The following is a 22583-nucleotide window of genomic DNA, read 5'->3' as shown; positions in this document are numbered from 1 at the left end:
GTCTTTTTGGTATTGTCTGAAAGCTTGGAATGTCAGCTTTCAGCCAATGCTAAGCATATCTCTAGCTGGTTCCAGACCAAAGACATGAGCAGCTAAAGCAGCCCCCCTCCCTGGCAGTGTGGAGGAGAATGAGGGAGCAGCTGCAGAGCTGACAGGTAACTATTAAAAGGCTAAAACAAATGCTTACTGATTTCATGTAATTGCAGGGTTTGTCTCTGGTTAGCTGTATTCAAGAGGATGCACACTGCTCTGAGGTAGTGGGGGAGGTTATCTGCATTCTGATTGATCCTGCTAGTTCATGTGAGGGAGAGCAAGGGCTTATGGGAAGTGAGGAAAATACAGGATGCCTAAAGGACTTGGCAAAGATCACTACAGAAATTTCAGCAGAGGCCATCTTGGAAAGATGCTGAAATAGAGGCACAGAGAATTAGGGTTGCTAAGGGCTGAATACCGAATTAACTGAAAAATAAAGCTCCATGAATATCTTCCCTTCAGCATCACATATGTTAGGAATTTCATTTTTGGTAGTGAAATGGCAGTTTATTTATTTTAAGCACTTATTAAGCACTACTATATTGGCATCAAACTGTCCCCAATGGGGCTCACAATCTAAGGTCCCTATCAGTATGTCTTTGGAGTGTGGGAGGAAACCGGAGTACCTGGAGGAAACCCACAGAAACACAGGGAGATCATACAAACTCCATGCAGATGTTGCCCTTGGTCTGATACGAACCTAGGACCCTAGCGCTGCTAGGCACCAGTGCTGACCACTGAGCCACCGTGCAGTTACACTTTAATTTGTTGCAGCTTTGCTATGGAATTCACCCTATGTATTAAAGAGGTTGTCCCATGAGTAATGTAAAAATAAAAATCAGACATCATATAGTACAAGACAATTGCTTTCTAATGGCTCGTTCACATGAAGTTCTTTTTTTGCAGTCCGCAATTAGCGGAACAGAACAGGAGGCCCATTAAAGAAATGCCTATTCTTGTCCACAAAACGGGCAAGAATAGGACAGGACTCATAATTTTTGCGGGGCAACGGAACGGATGTGGACAGCACACAGAGTGCTGCCCGCATCTTTTGCGCACCCATTGAAATGAAATGTTCCGTATACGGATGTATGCGGAACGCAGAAAACGGCCCGTATACGGAACGCAAAATAAGTTTGTGTGAACGAGCCCTAACAAAGTTAGGACCAGCCATGTCCCCCACATGGATCCAGAGATCTCCCTATTTATCGATCAGGCACCTTCAAACGGCTGCCCTCCAGCTGTTGCAAAACTACAACTCCCAGCATGCCTACAGGTATCAGCCTACAGCAGGGCATTGTGGGAGTTGTAGTTTTCCAACAGCTGGAGGGCCGCAGTTTGAGGATGCCTCTGCTAGATTTATATCAACCTGACAGCTCAAGGGAATTCTGCCGCAGCTCAGGAGGCATGTCTATGCTCTCCCTATCACAGCTCAGGAGGCGTGTCCATGCGCTCCATATCACAGTGCAGGAGGCGTGGCTATGCTTTCCCCATCATAGTTTAGGAGGCAGTTGAAATATGAAACTGAGCATGTGCGGCCTTCTCAGTGAACTAGACAAGGAAATGAAAAAATAAATAAATAATAAATCAGCAGATGGCTGTTTTCTTGAGTAACTCGGTGGTTATACAACATTTTGTATTCAGATCCAGGTGCTGGTTTGAAAACTGTGGCATATTTTTCATTGGACAACCCCTTTTAAGGGTGGCATAAGCAATGAAAAGTACAACTGCAAAAGAAGGGGGTCAGTCAGCACATCCGAATGTGCAGGTGCATGCTGCCATGGCTAGAAACGCACAGAAAAAAAGACAATGCAGCAGCACTCAGCAAACACAAATAAAGTAAAATGAATAATGCCATAATTATAGAAAACATTCTGGTGCAAATGCTACGCTTAATTTGCATATTTTAGATTATTGGCAAATATATTTTGTACAAAATTATTTGGGTCCGTCTGCCAAACGTCAAGGCAATCTCTATAAGACGGAAACTTAACACTAAATACTACGTGTTATGTGCCATAATGGCCACCATAATATTCCGGGAGTGCCGGTTCAAGGTTCAGAATCAAATACTGTATATTAGTAAGTACCATATAATCATCTTATAAACACAATGGGCAACGGTAACCAGAAAGTGGCTAACCCCTTTAACAATCGACATGCTGCAGATTTGGAAATGTACACTGCCTTTCAGTTGGAGCAGAATATTATTAGATTGGAGCAGAATATTATTAGAATTGCATGTGCTTTGTTGGCACTGTACTATTCTGTGGATTTTCTGATATCAAATCTGCTTTATACACAACGCGTGGACTTTAGTGTTTGCCTTGATGATGCAGAATAACAATGTTGTTCAAGCTGTGGCCGTTTACCACTCTGACTTCCAGCAGATGACTTTTGCATATTTAACATTTTTGGATCCATTCTTTCATTTATGGTTTCTATTTGCTATTTAGTCATCAAGAATTGAAATGTCATGGTTAAGTATAATATTGCATTAGAATATGGATCTTCATGTGCATTAAACAATTCACTTTGTCACAAATCAAGAGTAGAGTAAAGGATCATATTTTGCAGTATTAAGGAACTAAAAATTGTGTAGATTGACTTGTTTGCCTTGATCTTGATTGACTTCGCAACCATAATCTGGCATTTAGACTCGCCATTTATTTATTTTTTTTGCAAGAGGATCCTATAACAGAGTATTCTACCGTATTTTTCTCCGTATAAGACGCACTTTTCCCCCCCAAAAGTGGGGGGGAAATAGCAGTGCGTCTTATACGGCGAATGTAGCCTATTTTGCCTAGTTTTCAATGATACACCCGCCGCGATGCCATGCGGCGGGTGTATCAGCTGTGAGGGAGGAGGGGCTGGGGGCGGCATCTGCATTTATAATGACAGCGGGGCCCGTGCAGTGACTGTATTCTACTACACTTACTGTATAATCATATCCCTAATAGTTAATTGTTGTGTGCATGTAAAAGCACAAAGAGCGATAATGATGAGCGCTGTCTCTTACAATTAGAAGCGCTCGCCGTTCGGAGCAGAGAGGAGGGAGGAGGCAGGCCGGGCGCTGGCAACGTGAGTCATACGTCACGCGCCTGCGCCGAAGCAGGCGGCGTGGGCGCATGACGGATGACTCACGTTGCCAGTGCCCGTCCTCCCGGCCTGCCTCCTCCCTCCCTCTCTGCTCCGAACGGCGAGCGCTTCTAATTGTAAGTAATAGACAGCGCTCATCATTATCGCTCATTATGCTTTTACATGCACACAACAATTAACTATTAGGGATATGATTATACAGTAAGCGGGGCCCGTGTAGTAGAATACAGTCACTGCACGGGCCCCGCTGTCATTATAAATGCAGATGCGACCCCCACCCCCATTATAAAAGCAAATGTGACCCCCACACTTATGGAGGGGATCTGTGGATGACACATAGCATAAGATGCTATATATGTGTCATCCACAGATCCCCCCCATAACTGTCATACACAGATCCTCATAACAGTGCCATCCAGAGAGGATCCCCCATAAGTGTCACCCACAGATCCCCCATAACAGTGCGTCACCCACAGATCCCCCATAACAGTGCGTCACCCACAGATCCCCCATAACAGTGCGTCACCCACAGATCCCCCATAACAGTGCGTCACCCACAGATCCCCCATAACAGTGCGTCACCCACAGATCCCCCATAACAGTGCGTCACCCACAGATCCCCCATAGCAGTGCGTCACCCACAGATCCCCCATAGCAGTGCGTCACCCACAGATCCCCCATAGCAGTGCGTCACCCACAGATCCCCCATAGCAGTGCGTCACCCACAGATCCCCCATAGCAGTGCGTCACCCACAGATCCCCCATAGCAGTGCGTCACCCACAGATCCCCCATAGCAGTGCGTCACCCACAGATCCCCCCATAGCAGTGCGTCACCCACAGATCCCCCCATAGCAGTGCGTCACCCACAGATCCCCCCATAGCAGTGCGTCACCCACAGATCCCCCCATAGCAGTGCGTCACCCACAGATCCCCCCATAGCAGTGCGTCACCCACAGATCCCCCCATAGCAGTGCGTCACCCACAGATCCCCCCATAGCAGTGCGTCACCCACAGATCCCCCCATAGCAGTGCGTCACCCACAGATCCCCCCATAGCAGTGCGTCACCCACAGATCCCCCCATAGCAGTGCGTCACCCACAGATCCCCCCATAGCAGTGCGTCACCCACAGATCCCCCCATAGCAGTGCGTCACCCACAGATCCCCCCATAGCAGTGCGTCACCCACAGATCCCCCCATAGCAGTGCGTCACCCACAGATCCCCCCATAGCAGTGCGTCACCCACAGATCCCCCCATAGCAGTGCGTCACCCACAGATCCCCCCATAGCAGTGCGTCACCCACAGATCCCCCCATAGCAGTGCGTCACCCACAGATCCCCCCATAGCAGTGCGTCACCCACAGATCCCCCCATAGCAGTGCGTCACCCACAGATCCCCCCATAGCAGTGCGTCACCCACAGATCCCCCATAGCAGTGCGTCACCCACAGATCCCCCCATAGCAGTGCGTCACCCACAGATCCCCCCATAGCAGTGCGTCACCCACAGATCCCCCCATAGCAGTGCGTCACCCACAGATCCCCCCATAGCAGTGCGTCACCCACAGATCCCCCCATAGCAGTGCGTCACCCACAGATCCCCCCATAGCAGTGCGTCACCCACAGATCCCCCCATAGCAGTGCGTCACCCACAGATCCCCCCATAGCAGTGCGTCACCCACAGATCCCCCCATAGCAGTGCGTCACCCACAGATCCCCCCCATAGCAGTGCGTCACCCACAGATCCCCCCATAGCAGTGCGTCACCCACAGATCCCCCCATAGCAGTGCGTCACCCACAGATCCCCCCATAGCAGTGCGTCACCCACAGATCCCCCCATAGCAGTGCGTCACCCACAGATCCCCCCATAGCAGTGCGTCACCCACAGATCCCCCCATAGCAGTGCGTCACCCACAGATCCCCCCATAGCAGTGCGTCACCCACAGATCCCCCCATAGCAGTGCGTCACCCACAGATCCCCCCATAGCAGTGCGTCACCCACAGATCCCCCCATAGCAGTGCGTCACCCACAGATCCCCCCATAGCAGTGCGTCACCCACAGATCCCCCCATAGCAGTGCGTCACCCACAGATCCCCCCATAGCAGTGCGTCACCCACAGATCCCCCCCATAGCAGTGCGTCACCCACAGATCCCAATTAGTTCGAAAGCGCACCTTTTGGTTCAAAAATATATTTTTTTCTTATTTTCCTCCCCAAAAACCTAGGTGCGTCTTATACGCCGGTGCGTCTTATACGGCGAAAAATGCGTTATTCTACTTGTTTTGGATTCCATTTTACTGCTCCCGTGGTAAATAATTAGAGGGGTTGTCCAGATGATATTTATTTAGGCTCAGAATTATACAATAAAGAAGGGATATGCTTCTCACTATTCCTCTGCTGCTCTAGTTTCAACACTTACCATGCCTTTGCATGAATCTGCTTTCTGGCGTCCCTTGACGCACAAGAAATGGCTGCTCATCCAGTCACTGGATAAGGTAGGTCACTGCTGCAACCACTGAGTGCGTTGAGAGACCTGGAGGCAGAGACCATCTGGTGGAGTCTGGTGTTGGAACTGGGGTGATGGGGGGATTAGCAGAGGGCATTATCGGATCGACTATCAATTAAATCTGGTGTGCACAAAATATAACTTTCACCACGATATAGAGGTTTATGGAAAGAAAACCAAGTCGAGCTCTGTAATATAAATGCAGCACTTAAAATTTGCTCAACCTGTTGGTTATTGTGTCAGTGTGTTTGCTATAGGATAAATGTGTTGGCGCACTTAAAGGGGGCCTTTCACGTCTCCAGACTTGTCTGTTGTATCTACTTGCAGTCCACATGTAATAACCATTCTGGAGCATCCAATGTTTTGACTCTACGCTTTTTGACACTACATTGTGCCATTCCATGAAGTTGAATGAGTGGGTTGAAGACGATTAATTTTTTTAAAATATAGGTGACAACGCGTTTCGGGGCTGACACGCTCCTTTTTCAAGTTTGTATGATGCCCTCTGCACCAGGGAGCACGGTTCATACGAAACGAAATGCGTTGTCACCTATATTTCAATAAAAGGAATAGTCTTCAATCCACTGAGGTTGTGTTTTTGCGACAGGAAGTATCGAAATTTGTGGACTCAATTTGTCCACATCTCTCCATTGTCTACTAGATCACTTTTCCGGAGTACTGGCAACTCCACAATCGAGGACTAAATGATACCGGCAACACCGACCACCTGCCTATTCGAGTATTTATATTTTTCACCAATCGATCAGAAAAACGTACTACCCTATGAGCGCCTCTCCCTTTCTTGCCACATATGATCGAAGTTGAATGGTATACGTATAGTTGAGTGTTACAAGTTCGGGTGATTGGACAGAGTCAGACCCACCCACAACTGATAACACCCAGCAGTACCTTTGTGAATTTCTAGCAGGAATAATACTGGAATGGCACAACATAGTCATAAGAAAAGATGCTCCAGAATGTGAAGATCTAAAGTAAGAAATTTAAGTTGAAAGAATACTTGTCAAAGATACTGGACGAAATAATGGCCACAGAAATGCCACATTTTTTTCCCCATAGCTAAACAGGATTTGTAAAGGGCAGAGTGGATGTTAATAATATGGAAGTTGACTTGAGCTCAGAATGCTCAGGCTACTTTCACACTAGCGTTTAAGTTTTCCGGTATTGAGATCCGTCATACGGGCTCAATACCAGGGAAAAAAAAAGCTTCCGTTTTGTCCTCATTCATTGTCAATGGGGACAAAACTGAACTGAACAGAATGCTCCAAAATGCATTCCGTTCCGTTCTCATACCGGAGAGCAAATCGCGGCACGTTGTAGTTTGCTTTCCGTCCTGTGACGCGGAGCAAGACTGATCCGTCATGACCCCCAATGCAAGTCAATGGGGACGGATCTGTTTTCTCTGCCACAATAGAAAACTGATCCATCCCCTATTGACTTTCAGTGGAGCTCATGACTGATCCATCTTGGCAATGTTAAAGATAATACAACCAGATCCGTTCATAACGGATGCAGACGGTTGTATTATCAGTAGTGGAAGCTTTTTTTGCCCTGCCAGATCTGGAAAAAAACGCTAGTGTGAAAGTGGCCTTAGAGTTAAATCTTGGCCACTGTGGATGCAGAAAAGACCTTCAATAATGTCATCTGGTCTTGGCTATTTGCGGTAATAGACAGAATAGCTGTAAGGGCAAGATAGTCTGTTTCACCTTATCTATGTAAAAGAGACTTGGGGCATAGATTTGGAAGTCCAATATAATATTGCTGATGTGACATTCTTTTTGACAGGGGTGTCCTTTGTCAGCCTAGTTGCTCAATCTCGCTATTAAACACTTGGCAAATTTTGTGAGAGACTCTATGGAGTTACAGAGTAATAGAATAGGTAACAGGACGAGGAGTTGAAGATCAGTCTTTCTTGTGGATTACTGTATGATAATTATTGTGATAACTCTAATAAAACGATTTTAAAAGTAATGACAGAATTTGGATTATTTTAAGGGCTTAAGATTATAAGGGGAAGTGTGAAATGGTTTTCTGAACTTGGAAGATATGTGGAAAGGCTACATCACTCAGGATTGGCAAGTGGACACATTGGTTTATTTGGAGATAATGAAGTCTTGTTTAATATTTGGTGGATTAATAAAAAAAATTATATGCAAAAATACTTTGAGCCAGCCTAAATTTATTGATTTATTTGTTCCTTTTCAGCTGGTAACTGAAAGGCTGAGCTCCAGTAGTTTGCTGGTGGAGCCTTTCTAAATATTTATTATGGTTTGTCTAGGAATATGGGTCCAGTGCTTCAGACTTAAATAACTACCTATACTGAAAAATATAGGAGCCAAATCAAATTATTAGTCGCCAAATTTAAAATGCATATAATTATACAGTCCCTGACAAAAGTCTTGTCGCTTCTCTATTTTGTAGAAACTCCTGCTATTAACCTGACTTTTAATTAATCAAATGGTATTAGAAATAAATCATATGAAAAGCTAAAGCCCTCCCAAATGATGTTTAATGCACTGAAATAAATTAGTTTCACTGAAAAAAGATTTATCATTTAATCAAGACAGGTCAAATTTTGGCAAGACAAAAGTTTTGTCGCCTATACAGAAATTGAACAACTTTACTGCAAATCCAAAAATATGTCAGCAAATTAAGTAGTGGTGCTGTGAGATCCAAATTTAATAGCTTGTATGACTTCCATGAGCTTTAAGGACAGCATCCATGCGGTTTGGCAAGGATTCATACAATTTATTGATGAAGTCATCAGGAATAGCAAAGAAAACAGTCTTGCATGCTTCCCAGAGTTCATCAATATTCTTTGGTTTCGTCTTCCATGCTTCCTCTTTTATCCTACACCACATATGCTCAATGATGTTCATGTCTGGTGACTGGGCTGGCCAATCCCGGAGCATCTTGATCTTCTTCGCCTTAAGGAACTTTTGATGTGGAGATGGAAGTATGCGATGGAGTACCATCCTGCTGCAGAATTTGGCCTTTTTTATGGTTGGGAATATAAGAGGTAGCTAAGATTTCTTGGTATTTTAGACTATTGATGCTGCCTTCCACCCTGCAGATCCCTCGCACACACCCCCATCAGTGGCGTCTCTAGCTTTCAAATTTTGGGGGGGCACACTGGGGGCCTGGACAAAAGTAGGGGGGGCAGCTATAACAACGATATATTTACACAAGTACGCTTAGAAATGCTGCGATACTTTACCCAATTCCTAAAACCGACACAGGGAAGAAAATTCCCGCTGTCCGTGGTTTAAAAAAAAAAAAACACTCAGATTTCCACATGTCCTAGCTGCCTGTGGATGACACTTTTATAGGGAGGGGGATCTGTGGATGACACTGCTATGGGGGGGGGGGGAATCTGTGGATGCCACATACTGTATATAACATCTTGTGCTATGTGTCATCCACAGATCCACCCCATGAGTGTCATCCCCATTTCCCCCTCCATAACAGTGTCATCCACAGATCTCCCTCCCCGCCTCTCACAGGAGTGTACATTTGACATTTCTAAACTGTGGCGGATCCAGAGCCTGGTCTCGGGAGGGGCACTTCCAGATTATTTTCTGTCCGCCGCCACAGAACAAGGGTGCTTATAGAACAGACTACACAGTGTAGAGGTATACTGTATATTGTGTGGCACAGTGTATGCTATATGTGTATAACAAACATATTTCACATGAAAACTTAGTTACTTGGCTTGGCCCTTGGGGATCTCGGACGCCACTTCAACACTTTGGCTGGGGGCTCTGCGGAGCTGATGTTTTGCTTTATCCTAATGAGAAAGCTTTCATAATAAGGATTTGTAGAAGGGGCAGAGGGATAGCAGAGCAAAGAGAGGCTGGTGCTGCTACTAGGGGGTCATACCATGGGGGAGTAATAAAGCCCACCATTATGTCCCCTAGTAAAAATAATTCTCCTTATAATGTGACATTGCAAAAAATACCCCCTTGTAATGTCCCCTTAGTGCCCCCATAATTTGCAAGTATAAAATACCCCTTCATAGTGCCCCCCATAGATGACTCCATAGTACTCCTCTCCCCCTTCCCCATAGTACCCACCATGTGTCCCAGTATAAAATGCTACTGTACAGAGCCCCCCATATAAAATACCCCTTCTTTGTGGCCTCAGTAGATGCCCCTATAGTGCCCACCAATAACGTGCCAGTAATAAGAGCCCCCCAATGTTCTAGTAACAAGAGCCCCCCCATCATGTGCCAGTATTGTAATAAGCCCCCCATCATGTGCCTGTAATGAGCCCCCCATCATGTGCCAGTAATGAGCCCCCCATCATGTGCCAGTAATGAGCCCCCCCATCATGTGCCAGTAATGAGCCCCCCATCATGTGCCAGTAATGAGCCCCCCATCATGTGCCAGTAATGAGCCCCCCATCATGTGCCAGTAATGAGCCCCCCATCATGTGCCAGTAATGAGCCCCCCATCATGTGCCAGTAATGAGCCCCCCATCATGTGCCTGTAATGAGCCCCCCATCATGTGCCTGTAATGAGCCCCCCATCATGTGCCAGTAATGAGCCCCCCATCATGTGCCAGTAATGAGCCCCCCATCATGTGCCAGTAATGAGCCCCCCATCATGTGCCAGTAATGAGCCCCCCATCATGTGCCAGTAATGAGCCCCCCATCATGTGCCAGTAATGAGCCCCCCATCATGTGCCAGTAATGAGCCCCCCATCATGTGCCAGTAATGAGCCCCCCATCATGTGCCAGTAATGAGCCCCCCATCATGTGCCAGTAATGAGCCCCCCATCATGTGCCAGTAATGAGCCCCCCATCATGTGCCAGTAATGAGCCCCCCATCATGTGCCAGTAATGAGCCCCCCATCATGTGCCAGTAATGAGCCCCCCATCATGTGCCAGTAATGAGCCCCCCATCATGTGCCAGTAATGAGCCCCCCATCATGTGCCAGTAATGAGCCCCCCATCATGTGCCAGTAATGAGCCCCCCATCATGTGCCTGTAACAAGAGCCCCCCTTATTGTGCCTGTAACAAGAGCCCCCCTTATTGTGCCTGTAACAATATTGTAAAAAAAAAAAAAACACTTAATACTTAACTCCATGTCAGCGATGTGATGCAGCCTCTTCCGGCCTGTGTCCCACTCTGTATGGCTCAAGTGGCGCGATGACATTGCGCCGCCTGCGCCGGCCTCTGATAGGCTGCAGGCACTAGGCCGGCAGGCTATCAGAGAAAGGGGAAGGGACACACTTCTCCCTCCCCTGCACCGCCGCTGGCACAGGCAGATTACTATGTAAATGAACGCAATGGAAGCGCTCATCTCCCTGTGCCCGGCTGCAGCAGTGCGGCGGCGGCTCACTTGGGAGGGGGGCATTTTAGTTGGGGGGGGGGCACAGCATGATGTAAGGGGGGCCATGGCCCCCTCTGGGCCCCCCCCCCTGGCGACGCCACTGACCCCCATACTGGATGTAACCCCAGACCATGATTTTGCCTCCACCAAACTTCACTGTTTTTCTGGGTAAATCTCTGTCTCCTGCAATATTTGCGGCAACTGTGGTGTGATTCATCTGAAAAATCCACCTTCTGCCGCTTTTCCAGCATCCATCCTTCTAGCAGGCTGTGGGCCTTGGCAAATGCCACACGGTTTTTCAATTGTCTTTTGTTTAGTGCTGGCTTATGGGCACTGATTCGACCATGGAGGCCATTTCGAGCCAGAATCATACAAACTGTTCTGGTTGACACAGGGACTTCAGGTGACCAGGTCTCGTGGAGCTCTGCTGCAGTGGAAAATGGGCTGGCCTTGGATTTTCGAGCCAACAAACTGTCCTCTCGAGCAGTTGTCTTTGCGGGGTCGGGCTGACCTAGCCTTGTCCAAAACATCTCCAGTCTCTTCAAATCTTTTTTTTTTTTATCTTCTGAACTTGATGCTGAGACACATTGAAGGTGTCTGCCACATCAGCAGTGGATCTGGTTTTCAGCCTCTTGATAATCGACACTTTAGTCTCCGGGTGAATCTTAGGCATGTTCGCAGAGGTCTAGTTGCAGTTGATGTGAAGGTCTAGCGTACTGGGGTTCTTTTTATACACACCTGAGACCTAATTGATCCATTATTAGTCACAGGTGAAGCTCATATGACAAGGCGACAACACTTATGTCTTGGCAAAAATGTACTCAATGGGCTTTACCAAGCTGTGAATATTAGAATACTTTTTGTCAGTTTTGTTTTGCACTGAAAGATTATTACAAAAGCTGTTGGGATTAAAATAACCCATTTCTTGTAACAAAATCTTGATTAGAAATATATTTGTGGCACTTCAGGTCAATTTGTACACAAGCGACAAGACTTTTGTCGGGGACTGTAATTAAAAAAAGACTTTGAGTAGGGGTTGAGATGCAGATCACAGTAGTGGGCTAGCTCTGTTTACAGCATACTGCCTGCTAGCACTACGAAACATACAGGAGAATACAGCACCACAGTGGATATAAGTCTACACACCCCTGTTAAAATGTCAGGTTTCTGTGATGTAAAAAAAAAATTCTCCACTTTTGTGACCTATAAACTGTACCACTCAATTGAAAAACAAACTGAAATCTTTTAGGTAGAGGGAAGAACAAAATATATAACAAAAATATGGTTGCGTAAGTGTGCACACCCTTTAACTAATACTTTGTTAAAGCACCTTTTGATTTTATTACAGCACTCAGCCTTTTTGGGTATGAGTCTATCAGCATGGCACATTTTGACTTGGCAATATTTGCCCACTCTTCTTTGCAAAAACACTCCAAATCTGTCAGATTGTGAGGGCATCTCCTGTGCACAGCCCTCTTCAGATCACCCCACGGATTCAGGTCTGGGCTCTGGCTGGGCCATTCCAAAACTTTAATCATCTTCTGGTGAAGCCATTCCTTTGTTTATTTGGATGTATGCTTTGGGTCGTTGTCATGCTGAAAGATGCTTTCTAGCAGAAGCCTGAAGGTTTTGTGCCAATATTGACTGGTATTTGGAACTGTTCATAATTCCCTCTAGCTTAACTAAGGCCCCAGTTCCAGCTGAAGAAAAACACAGCCCCAAAGCATGATGCTGCCACCACCATGCTTCACTGTGGGTATGGTGTTCTTTTGGTGATGTGCAGTGTTGTTTTTGCACCAAACATATCTTTTGGAATTATGACCAAAAGGTTCAACCTTGGTTTCATCAGACCATAACACCTTTTCCCACATGCTTTTGGGAGACTTCAGATGTGTTTGCAAAATGTAGTCTGGCTTGGATGTTTTTCTTCGTAAGAAAAGGCTTTCGTCTTGCCACCCTACCCCATAGCCCAGACATATGAAGAATACGGGAGATTGTTGTCACATGTACCACACAGCCAGTGCTTGCCAGATATTGCTGCAGCTCCTTTTAATGTTGCTGTAGGCCTCTTGGTAGCCTTCCAGACCAGTTTTCTTCTTGTCTTTTCATCAATTTTGGAGGGACGTCCAGTTCTTGGTAATGTCACTGTTGTGCCATATTTTCTCCACTTGATGATGACTGTCTTCACTGTGTTCCATGGTATATCTAATGCCTTGGAAATTCTTTTGTACCCTTCTCCTGACTGATACCTTTTAACAATGAGATCCCTCTGATGCTTTGGAAGTTCTCTGTGGACTATGGCTTTTGCTGTGGGATGCGACTAAGTTAATTTCAGGAAAGACCAACTAGAGCAGCTGAACTTTATTTGGGGTTAATCAGAGGCACTTTAAATGATTTCAGGTGTATGCTGACTCCTATTTAACAAGATTTTGAATGTGATTTCTTAATGCTTAATTCTGAACACAGCTACATCCCAGTTGAGAGGGTGTGCACACGTATGCAACACATTATTTATTTATTTTTTTCTTCCCTCCACCTAAAAGATTTCAGTTTGTTTTTCAATTGAGTGGTACAGTTTATAGGTCACATTAATGGTGGAAAAAGTTCTGAAATATTTCTTTGTCTCATTTTTTACATCAAAGAAACCTGACACTTTAACAGGGGTGTGTAGACTTTTTATATCTACTGTACCTCTTGCATCCAGTGACATCTCCTGTGTTGTAGATGTTCTCTTTCCTCATCGCCTCCATTTGACCCAGACCTCCATGACATTCTTTCGGCAGCGTCTTGTCTCTGCAGAGTTTGTTACACAGACATGTTAGACTTCTCAATTTTCCCATCAACCTCCCCACCTTGTCAACACAACCTCCCCATCCTGGTGTCCCAACATTTGCAAATTCTAAGTCGCATTGGCAACCATTTTGGTTTCTATCTGGAACACTGGGGTCTGATATTTAACTTTGACTATGTAAAGTAATACAAAAATAAAGGAAGAACTGGCAAGATGGAGGGAACTGCTTATTTTTAGCTTTCCCAGGCCTCCTGTGCCCCTTTAGTCACTGTCATTTATGCTTTCATCCTCTAATGTTCCAGCATAATTAGGGGTTTTTCTGAAATGTTTATATTGATGCACTATACTCGGGATAGATCTTCAATATCAGACCACTGGGGGTCCAGCACCGCCTGACAAGCTGTTTGAGGAGGCCATGTCTGTGCTCGATATTGCAACTCGGTCCCATTTGAAAATGAATCTGAAATGAATAGAATCTGAAAGCCTGTCATTTGTCATTAAATATAAGATAACACATTTTTAGTTTGAAGTTTTCTCTTTCTCTTCCTGCAGGAGTACCTGGTGTGAAGGCTGAACGGTTTGAGGAAGGCATGGCCATTAAGCACTGTGCCTTGTCTTTAGTGGGGGAACCAATTATGTATCCTGAGATCAACAGATTTCTAAAATTACTTCATAACAAGAAAATATCTAGTTTTCTGGTTACAAATGCTCAATTCCCAGAAGAAATCAGGTACTGAGCTATTCAGCCACTGGATTTACATGAGGTCTGTGCTGTGGAATATTGGATTCTGGAATGGGGATGTTTCTTCAGGGTTGTGGTCTCTTTTCAATGAACCACCCTGTTCCTAAATTCTCTACAAAGAACTGTGGGGTAGATCGCTTTAATCAGCCAATATCTGGGGAGGATTAATAATCGGAAATGCTTTGATTGTGATACTATATGCTGGTGCACTACATGTAAGCCCCTTTTTTTTCTATGTCCACTTTTACATGTAAAATTTGCCAGCTACATCACAACTGCTGAAATGACTTGCACATCCTGCTTTTCAATGGCTTTTAGGCTACTTTCACACTAGCGTTTCTATTTTGCGGTATTGAGATACGTCCTAGGATCTCAATACCGGAGGAAATAAAGTTTTGTCCCCATTCATTGTCAATGGGGTCAAAACGTAACCGAACAGAATGCTCCAAAAAGTGTTCCGTTTGGTTGCGTTCCGATACCGGAGAGCAAACCACAGCAAGCTGCAGTTTTCTTTCAGTCATGGGATGTGGAGCAAAACGTATCCGGCATGACCCACAATGCAAGTCAATGGGGATAGATCCGTTTACTCTGACACAATAGAAAACTGATCCATCCCCCATTGACTTTCAATGGAGTTCATGACGTATCAGTCTTGCTATTTTAAAGATAATACAACCGGATCCCTTCCAGATCAGGCAAAAACGCAAGTGTGAAAGTTGCCTAATACTGACTTCGAAAAAGGCTTGCTTTATTTAGGGTATTTCTTCACATAATTCCGTTTAATAAAGCATCCCTTAAATTTGTAGATCAAAGTTCAGCAACAAAATATTCAATCATTTGAAGAATGCCTTTCATTACTCCGCAGATTCCTTTGAGCTGCAGAGATGAGTTTCAGACAAATTGGGGTCCATTTTTCCTCGATTAAATGTTGCATTCCTTATTATGGTTATGCTGACGGTGTAAAGTAAATGTGTTTGTGTCTAGTGTGGCCATTAGGAAACACAATGAATACAGAAATTGCCTTAGCTCACCTTGCAGACTTTGTATCAAGGTCTTCTTCTTGATCCGAGCAAGGGGATGTTTTTCATTTTTTTTATTGGTGAAGTATGTGTATTATGAAGTAGACTGCGTTTTAGTAAATGCATGGCTTTGTAATTCAAGGTATCTATTAAACATATCTACAAAGCAGTAATTTCCTGAACGGATGAGATCTTAGCTATGTATGTATGAATGCAGTTTAAGATATTTATGTATAATAATGGGTTATTATATTACTAGTAATCTTGATTATTTCCCTATTTTGTAACTCAGGTCTCTGGAGCCAGTCACACAGTTGTATGTGAGTGTGGATGCGAGTACTAAGGACAGCCTTAAGAAAATTGATCGCCCACTCTTTAAGGATTTTTGGCAAAGGTTTCTTGACAGCTTGACGGCTTTGGCAGATAAGGTAAAATATGGGATTTTATTAACAGGGTCCTACTTGACACAAATGTACCGTAAGTAGCTGTTTTCTTGCTCTTCTTGGCATCTGTGTATGTAACCTTAGTTATATGGCTGTATTTTTAAGCAAAAGCTAAATAGACCAGATGTTCAGATCACCCTGTCCTGTCAATCTGTCTGGTATTAGATTTATCGTAAAAAGAAATGTTCTTGTCATGCACACGTTAATTGGCTTTATCGATAATTATTGGTAATTATGTGCGTCAATAATATCCTATTGTGTAGGTTATATTTGAGTTAGAAAAAGGGCATATTTAGCAGTCATAAAGCTTTTTTATTCTCTTTTTTATTCTGTTGTGTTGTCTATTTTACTTAATACTGCGCTACATCACGTTCATTTTGTTATCCCCCCTCAAGTCCGGTTCTCCTCCTGTTTGGACAGTGCTGTCATCAGACCCGGCACTGCCGAGGCACTAACTTTCTCCTCTATCCTTCCAGGCCTGGGCTTGCCGTCAGCTGCTCTGTTTGCAAGTGGGTGGTTGATTTGGGCTGGAAGTTATCAGCTGAGTCACAAAATGTAGCTCTTTAGTACTAGCGGGCTACTGAATATGATGCTTGTAACCAGCATTCAAAAGGATCTGTCACCTCTTGTGGCATTCCTGTTTCAGTAAGTACTTGCATTCCCTATGATATAACAATTATGGGTCATCCGTTCTTATGACTGTTTTACTATTCCTGTATTATTCCTACTTGGCGTTTGTGAATGATTTGCCAGCTGCCTGCAACAAAGATCCAGCTGGGTTTTACCAGTTGGCGGTGTGTCCCTGTACTGTTTGCCACTGGCAACACTTACTGGATAGTGGCAGACTTCAGGGGCACCCCTAATGGACTGCTGTCCATTCATTACCATATGGTAGGAATAATGTAGGAAAGAATCAACATGGTGATAGGAATATATGCTCAAGAATTCTAAAGAGGACTGCAAGTAGTTAATAAAACAGACATGTCAGCGGAGGTGACCGGACCTCTTTAACCACTTCAACCCCGCTAGCTGAAACCCCCTTCATGACCAGAGCACTTTTTACACTTCGGCACTACACTACTTTCACCGTTTATTGCTCGGTCATGCAACTTACCACCCAAATAAATTTTACCTCCTTTTCTTCTCACTAATAGAGCTTTCATTTGGTGGTATTTCATTGCTGCTGACATTTTTACTTTTTTTGTTATTAATCAAAATGTAACTATTTTTTTGCAAAAAAATGACATTTTTCACTTTCAGCTGTAAAATTTTGCAAAAAAAACGACATCCATATATAAATTTTTCGCCAAATTTATTGTTCTACATGTCTTTGATAAAAAAAAAAATGTTTGGGCAAAAAAATAATGGTTTGGGTAAAAGTTATAGCATTTACAAACTATGGTACAAAAATGTGAATTTCCGCTTTTTGAAACAGCTCTGACTTTCTGAGCACCTGTCATGTTTCCTGAGGTTCTACAATGCCCAAACAGTAGAAAACCCCCACAAATGACCCCATTTCGGAAAGTAGACACCCTAAGGTATTCGCTGATGGGCATAGTGAGTTCATAGAACTTTTTATTTTTTGTCACAAGTTAGCGGAAAATGATTTTATTTATTTTTTCTTACAAAGTGTCATATTCCACTAACTTGCGACAAAAAATAAAAAATTCTAGGAACTCACCATGCCCCTCACGGAATACCTTGGGGTGTCTTCTTTCCAAAATGGGGTCACTTGTGGGGTAGTTATACTGCCCTGGCATTCTAGGGGCCCTAATGTGTGAGAAGTAGTTTGAAATCAAAATCTGTAAAAAATGACCTGTAAAATCCGAAAGGTGCTCTTTGGAATATGTGCCCCTTTGCCCACCTAGGCTGCAAAAAAGTGTCACACATCTGGTATCGCCGTACTCAGAAGAAGTTGGGGAATGTGTTTTGGGGTGTCATTTCACATATAACCATGCTGGGTGAGAGAAATATCTTGGCAAAAGACAACTTTTCCCATTTTTTTATACAAAGTTGGCATTTGACCAAGATATTTTTCTCACCCAGCATGGGTATATGTAAAATGACACCCCAAAACACATTGCCCAACTTCTCCTGAGTACGGCGGTACCAGATGTGTTACACTTTTTTGCAGCCTAGATGCGCAAAGGTGCCCAAATTCCTTTTAGGAGGGCATTTTTAGACATTTGGATCCCAGACTACTTCTCACACTTTCGGGCCCCTAAAAAGCCAGGGCAGTATAAATACCCCACATGTGACCCCACTTTGGAAAGAAGACACCCCAAGGTATTCAATGAGGGGCCTGGCGAGTTCATAGAAATTTTTTATTTTTTTTTTGCACAAGTTAGCGGAAATTGTTTTTTTTGTTTTTCTCACAAAGTCTCACTTTCCGCTAACTTGGGACAAAAATTTCAATCTTTCATGGACTCAATATGCCCCTCACGGAATACCTTGGGGTGTCTTCTTTCCGAAATGGGGTCACATGTGGGGTATTTATACTGCCCTGGCTTTTTAGGGGCCCTAAAGCGTGAGAAGAAGTCTGGAATATAAATGTCTAAAAATGTTTATGCATTTGGATTCCGTGAGGGGTATGGTGAGTTCATGTGAGATTTTTTTTTTTTTTGACACAAGTTAGTGGAATATGAGACTTAGTAAGAAAAAACAAACAAAAAAATATATATATTTCCGCTAACTTGGGCCAAAAAAAATGTCTGAATGGAGCCTTACAGGGGGGGTGATCAATGACAGGGGGGTGATCACCCATATAGACTCCCTGATCACCCGCCTGTCATTGATCACCCCCCCTTTTATTGATCACCCCCCCTGTAAGGCTCCATTCAGACGTCCGCATGTGTTTTGCGGATCCGATCCATGGATCCGTAAAAATCATTCAGATGTCTGAATGGAGCCTTACAGGGGGGTGATCAATGACAGGGGGTGATCAGGGAGTGTATATGGGTGATCACCCCCCTGTCATTGATCACCCCCCTGTAAGGCTCCATTCAGACGTCCGAATGATTTTTACGGATACATGGATCGGATCCGCAAAACACATGCGGACGTCTGAATGGAGCCTGACAGGGGGGTGATCAATGACAGGGGGGTGATCAATGACAGGGGGGTGATCAATGACAGGGGGGTGATCAATGACAGGGGGGTGATCACCCGCCTGTCATTGATCACTCCCCTGTAAGGCTCCATTCAGACGTCCGTATGTGTTTTGCGGATCCGATCCATGTATCCGTGGATCCGTAAAAATCATTCAGTCTGAACGGAGCCTGACAGGGGGGTGATCAATGATAGGGGGGTGATCAGGGAGTCTATATGGGGTGATCATGGGTTCAGAAGAGGTTAATAAGTGACAGGGGGGGGGGGGGGTGTAGTGTAGTGTAGTGTTTGGTGCTATTTTACACATCTACCTGTGTCCTCTGGTGGTCGATCCAAACAAAAGCGACCACCAGAGGACCAGGTATCAGGTATATTAGACGCGGTTATCAAAACAGCGTCTAATATACCTGTTAGGGGTTAAAAAAATCAAATCTACAGCCTGCCAGCGAGCGATCGCCGCTGGCAGGCTGGAGATCCACTCTCTTACCTTCCGTTCCTGTGAGCGCGCCTGCGTGCGCGCGTTCACAGGAAATCTCGGGTATCGCGGGAGGACGCGTATATGCGTCCACCCAGAAGAGCAGGGCCGCCGGCAGGACGCAATCCTGCGTACGGCGGTCCTGGAGTGGTTAAGGACCTCATTTGACCCATGCTTGTGTTAAAAGGTTGCACTCAAAGGTGTTCGATACCAGGACACATGCTCCCTATATGAGGGGTCTAACTTCCAGTGCAGACAGTCTTTCTTCACAACCATCCTGTTATATCTCAACCCTATGCTGTGTTGTTCCCTGATCCTGTAATCATATGTAACACTAATCCTTTCCCCTACTCTTTCTCTTTTGTGAGTAATGGCTAGGCTAGGTGGGTTGTCTGTCTGCATTAGCAAGGTGCCTCAGTCAACTACTTTGTTGTACATGTGAACTTATTGGCCTGTTTTTACAGTTCACTTTGTCGCTTACAAATTCCCTCTCCCACCCGTCCCTGGTGTGTGTGTGTGTGTGTGTGTACACACACACACACACACATTACAGGTGGCCATACACATACACCAAGGGTGGACTGGGAACTTAAAGTGGCCCTGGAAAAAATCTTAATGGCCCCATGTTGTAGGCAGGTCCAATTTGACAGAAGGCAGGGCCAACACAAGTAGGCGAGGTCAGCACATAATACCGCCCCAGCAGAGCCAAATACCACAGTGCAGCACAAAATACTTCCCCAGTAACTGCCCTCTGTGGTGGCCAGTGCCAGCTGCCACATTCTGTCGTCCTACTCCAGTTGCTTCAGGACGGCAATTCAGTTGTATTAAAGAGTCAGGAGGTGACCGTCAGATCATTAGTTACCTGTTTGGATGTATTGAGGAAGGCTCTGTGGCCCTTTAGGGTCTATAGCCAGTCCGCCACTGACATACACACACTAAAGGTGGCTATGCATATTAGATACAAATTGGTTGATGGTTGAACAGTACTTGAATGAACAAACCTGTTGTTGTTCAAATCACCCATACTGTACACTTTCAGTGAAACGGGGCAATGGACAAAATATCTTTCTGGGAACATTCTTTCAAAAAAAGCTTTCGTTCATAAACCATTTTTGTTTGAATGAAAGATTTTTATTTTGACTAACGGATAAAAATGTTAAACCCGGCTGACTTCTTTGCAAGAGATTATGTATCATCGTTCGTTCAGTTTCAACCATCAAACATTTTGTTTTGGGTAAAATAGGCAATTTTTATTAACTTTAATGTGTGTGGCCACCACCTTAAACATTTTCATACCGTGCCCCAAAAATTGGACTTACAGTATTGAGGCTGGTATCATTCAACAGATTTTGCCTTTTAATATGATAACAAGATCTAAGCCCTCTAGCCTTAGTGTTCTGATTGTGGAAGGTAGTGATGACCAAATCATTGTGCCTCATGAACAAGTGTTCTTCACCTGCAATGGGCTGCTGAAGACGCTCCCCCTCCACTGAAATGTCCGGACCTGTCAAGCAAGCAGCAGGGGGCACTTCTTCAGCAGTGGGGACAGCCGCTCACAAGTGAAGAACTCTTGTTGATGAGATGTACTTGGCTTTGTAAGGGGTGCCAGAAGCTCCACTTATTCAACTGCCAGAACCAGAGTTTTGGTTCGGTACCTTGTATCCAGCTAGAAAGGTCAGTTGGGAGGAGCATTGTGAGCAGCAGCCTGGCTGAAAAAGTGGCACAAAAGTATTTTCAGCGGTGCATGTTGGCTGTTGGCAAGAGTGCTCTCTGTGTCCATTTCCGATATCCCCTTGGATCTCACTGGCATGCACGGTCTACAACTTCAAGCATCTGCCTCCGAAGAGGAACAGGCCTAATTTTTCTATCCTTTCACTTCTACCTATCCTTTTACATGAGCCGAAACACATGGCGACGATTGGAAATGAAGCATGTGTGCTTGTATGACTTGGGTTACATGCAGCAGTCATATCTACTATGATCTATCATCCCCATCACTATTTGTTGGCGGCACATCTGTTACAGAATGATGAGCTGCTGACAAATTAGGATTTTATGTGTTGTATATAAATGACTGATTATCTGACAAACTAGTATTTTTCTTGATTGACTAATCGTCAGCTTATTTACAGGGGACATTTATCGGGAGTGAGTGTTCCTCGGTCCAGATTAACCCCTTTATGACTACCAGTACCTATTTTTACAGTGGTCATTAACGGGCTTTATAAGTGCTGCACAGGTCTCCTGTGCAGAGGAGGGCAGGGGCATGGCTTGGATCAACAGAAGCACTGATCTGGGTTGTTTAACCCACTAGTATGCCGCCGTAAATAGCGACCATGCATCGAAACAGTTAAGAGTTAAAAAAAAATTGTCCCCCAAAAGACAGCCCTGATACAGCTAGTGATTAAAATGCAATGATGACAAAATTGAAAATAAAATTGCTTGGTCACTAAGGCTTCAAATGCATACTGGTGGAAGGGGTTAAAAGCTCTTCTTTCAAGTCAGTAATTTAGTCTGCCCATCTTTGCACTACCCATGGCTCTTTATATCTCTTTTACAGTCAGCCCTCCAAAACTGAACAATATGTTGAAGATGACGCCTTATATGCGTTTGATTATTGCTGTAATGTAGCTGGGAGAAACAGCTTGTTTTGTGTATGTTTACATCAAAAGAACAGCAGGGGGCGACATAACAAGTGTGTAACAGCGATATCTGCACAATGGTTCTAATCGGAAACTTTCTACCTTTTGCCTGATCTCTCGCATTAAACGAATATATATTCTTGAGAAAATCCCTTTAACAATGCCAGTGATTGTGTACATGCTTTATCTGCACAATAGCCGCAATGTGTTTGGTGCACTTTACTATGGCTAGAAGTTACAGCTATAGTCTCATGTTTCATTTCTGATTAATCAGCATTTCTGTTTTCAGTCTCGCATCCATTTGTCTAGGAGGTGCCAGAAAGCGTGACCTTTTGTTGCTCAAGTTGTAGAAATGATTGGTCTGTGGCATTAGAAT

The 22583-nt window shown here is 44.5% G+C and overlaps 1 protein-coding gene across 1 annotated transcript in view; it reads left to right on the top strand.

Moving 5' to 3' along the window:
* The window catches only part of LOC122932614 (S-adenosyl-L-methionine-dependent tRNA 4-demethylwyosine synthase TYW1-like), a 182935-nt gene that overhangs the window by 92334 nt on the left and 68018 nt on the right, over window positions 1–22583 (top strand). Inside the window, exons 12-13 of the mRNA XM_044287122.1 lie at window positions 14331–14508; window positions 15832–15967. Coding sequence (XP_044143057.1) covers window positions 14331–14508; window positions 15832–15967 — 314 coding nt within the window. The remainder of the gene's footprint in view (window positions 1–14330; window positions 14509–15831; window positions 15968–22583) is intronic.

This window comes from Bufo gargarizans, chromosome 3 (genome assembly GCF_014858855.1).
Source record: "Bufo gargarizans isolate SCDJY-AF-19 chromosome 3, ASM1485885v1, whole genome shotgun sequence".
Classification (NCBI taxonomy): domain Eukaryota; kingdom Metazoa; phylum Chordata; class Amphibia; order Anura; family Bufonidae; genus Bufo; species Bufo gargarizans.
Note: the sequence above shows the minus strand (reverse complement) of the source record. Positions and strands in the feature narration are given on the sequence as shown.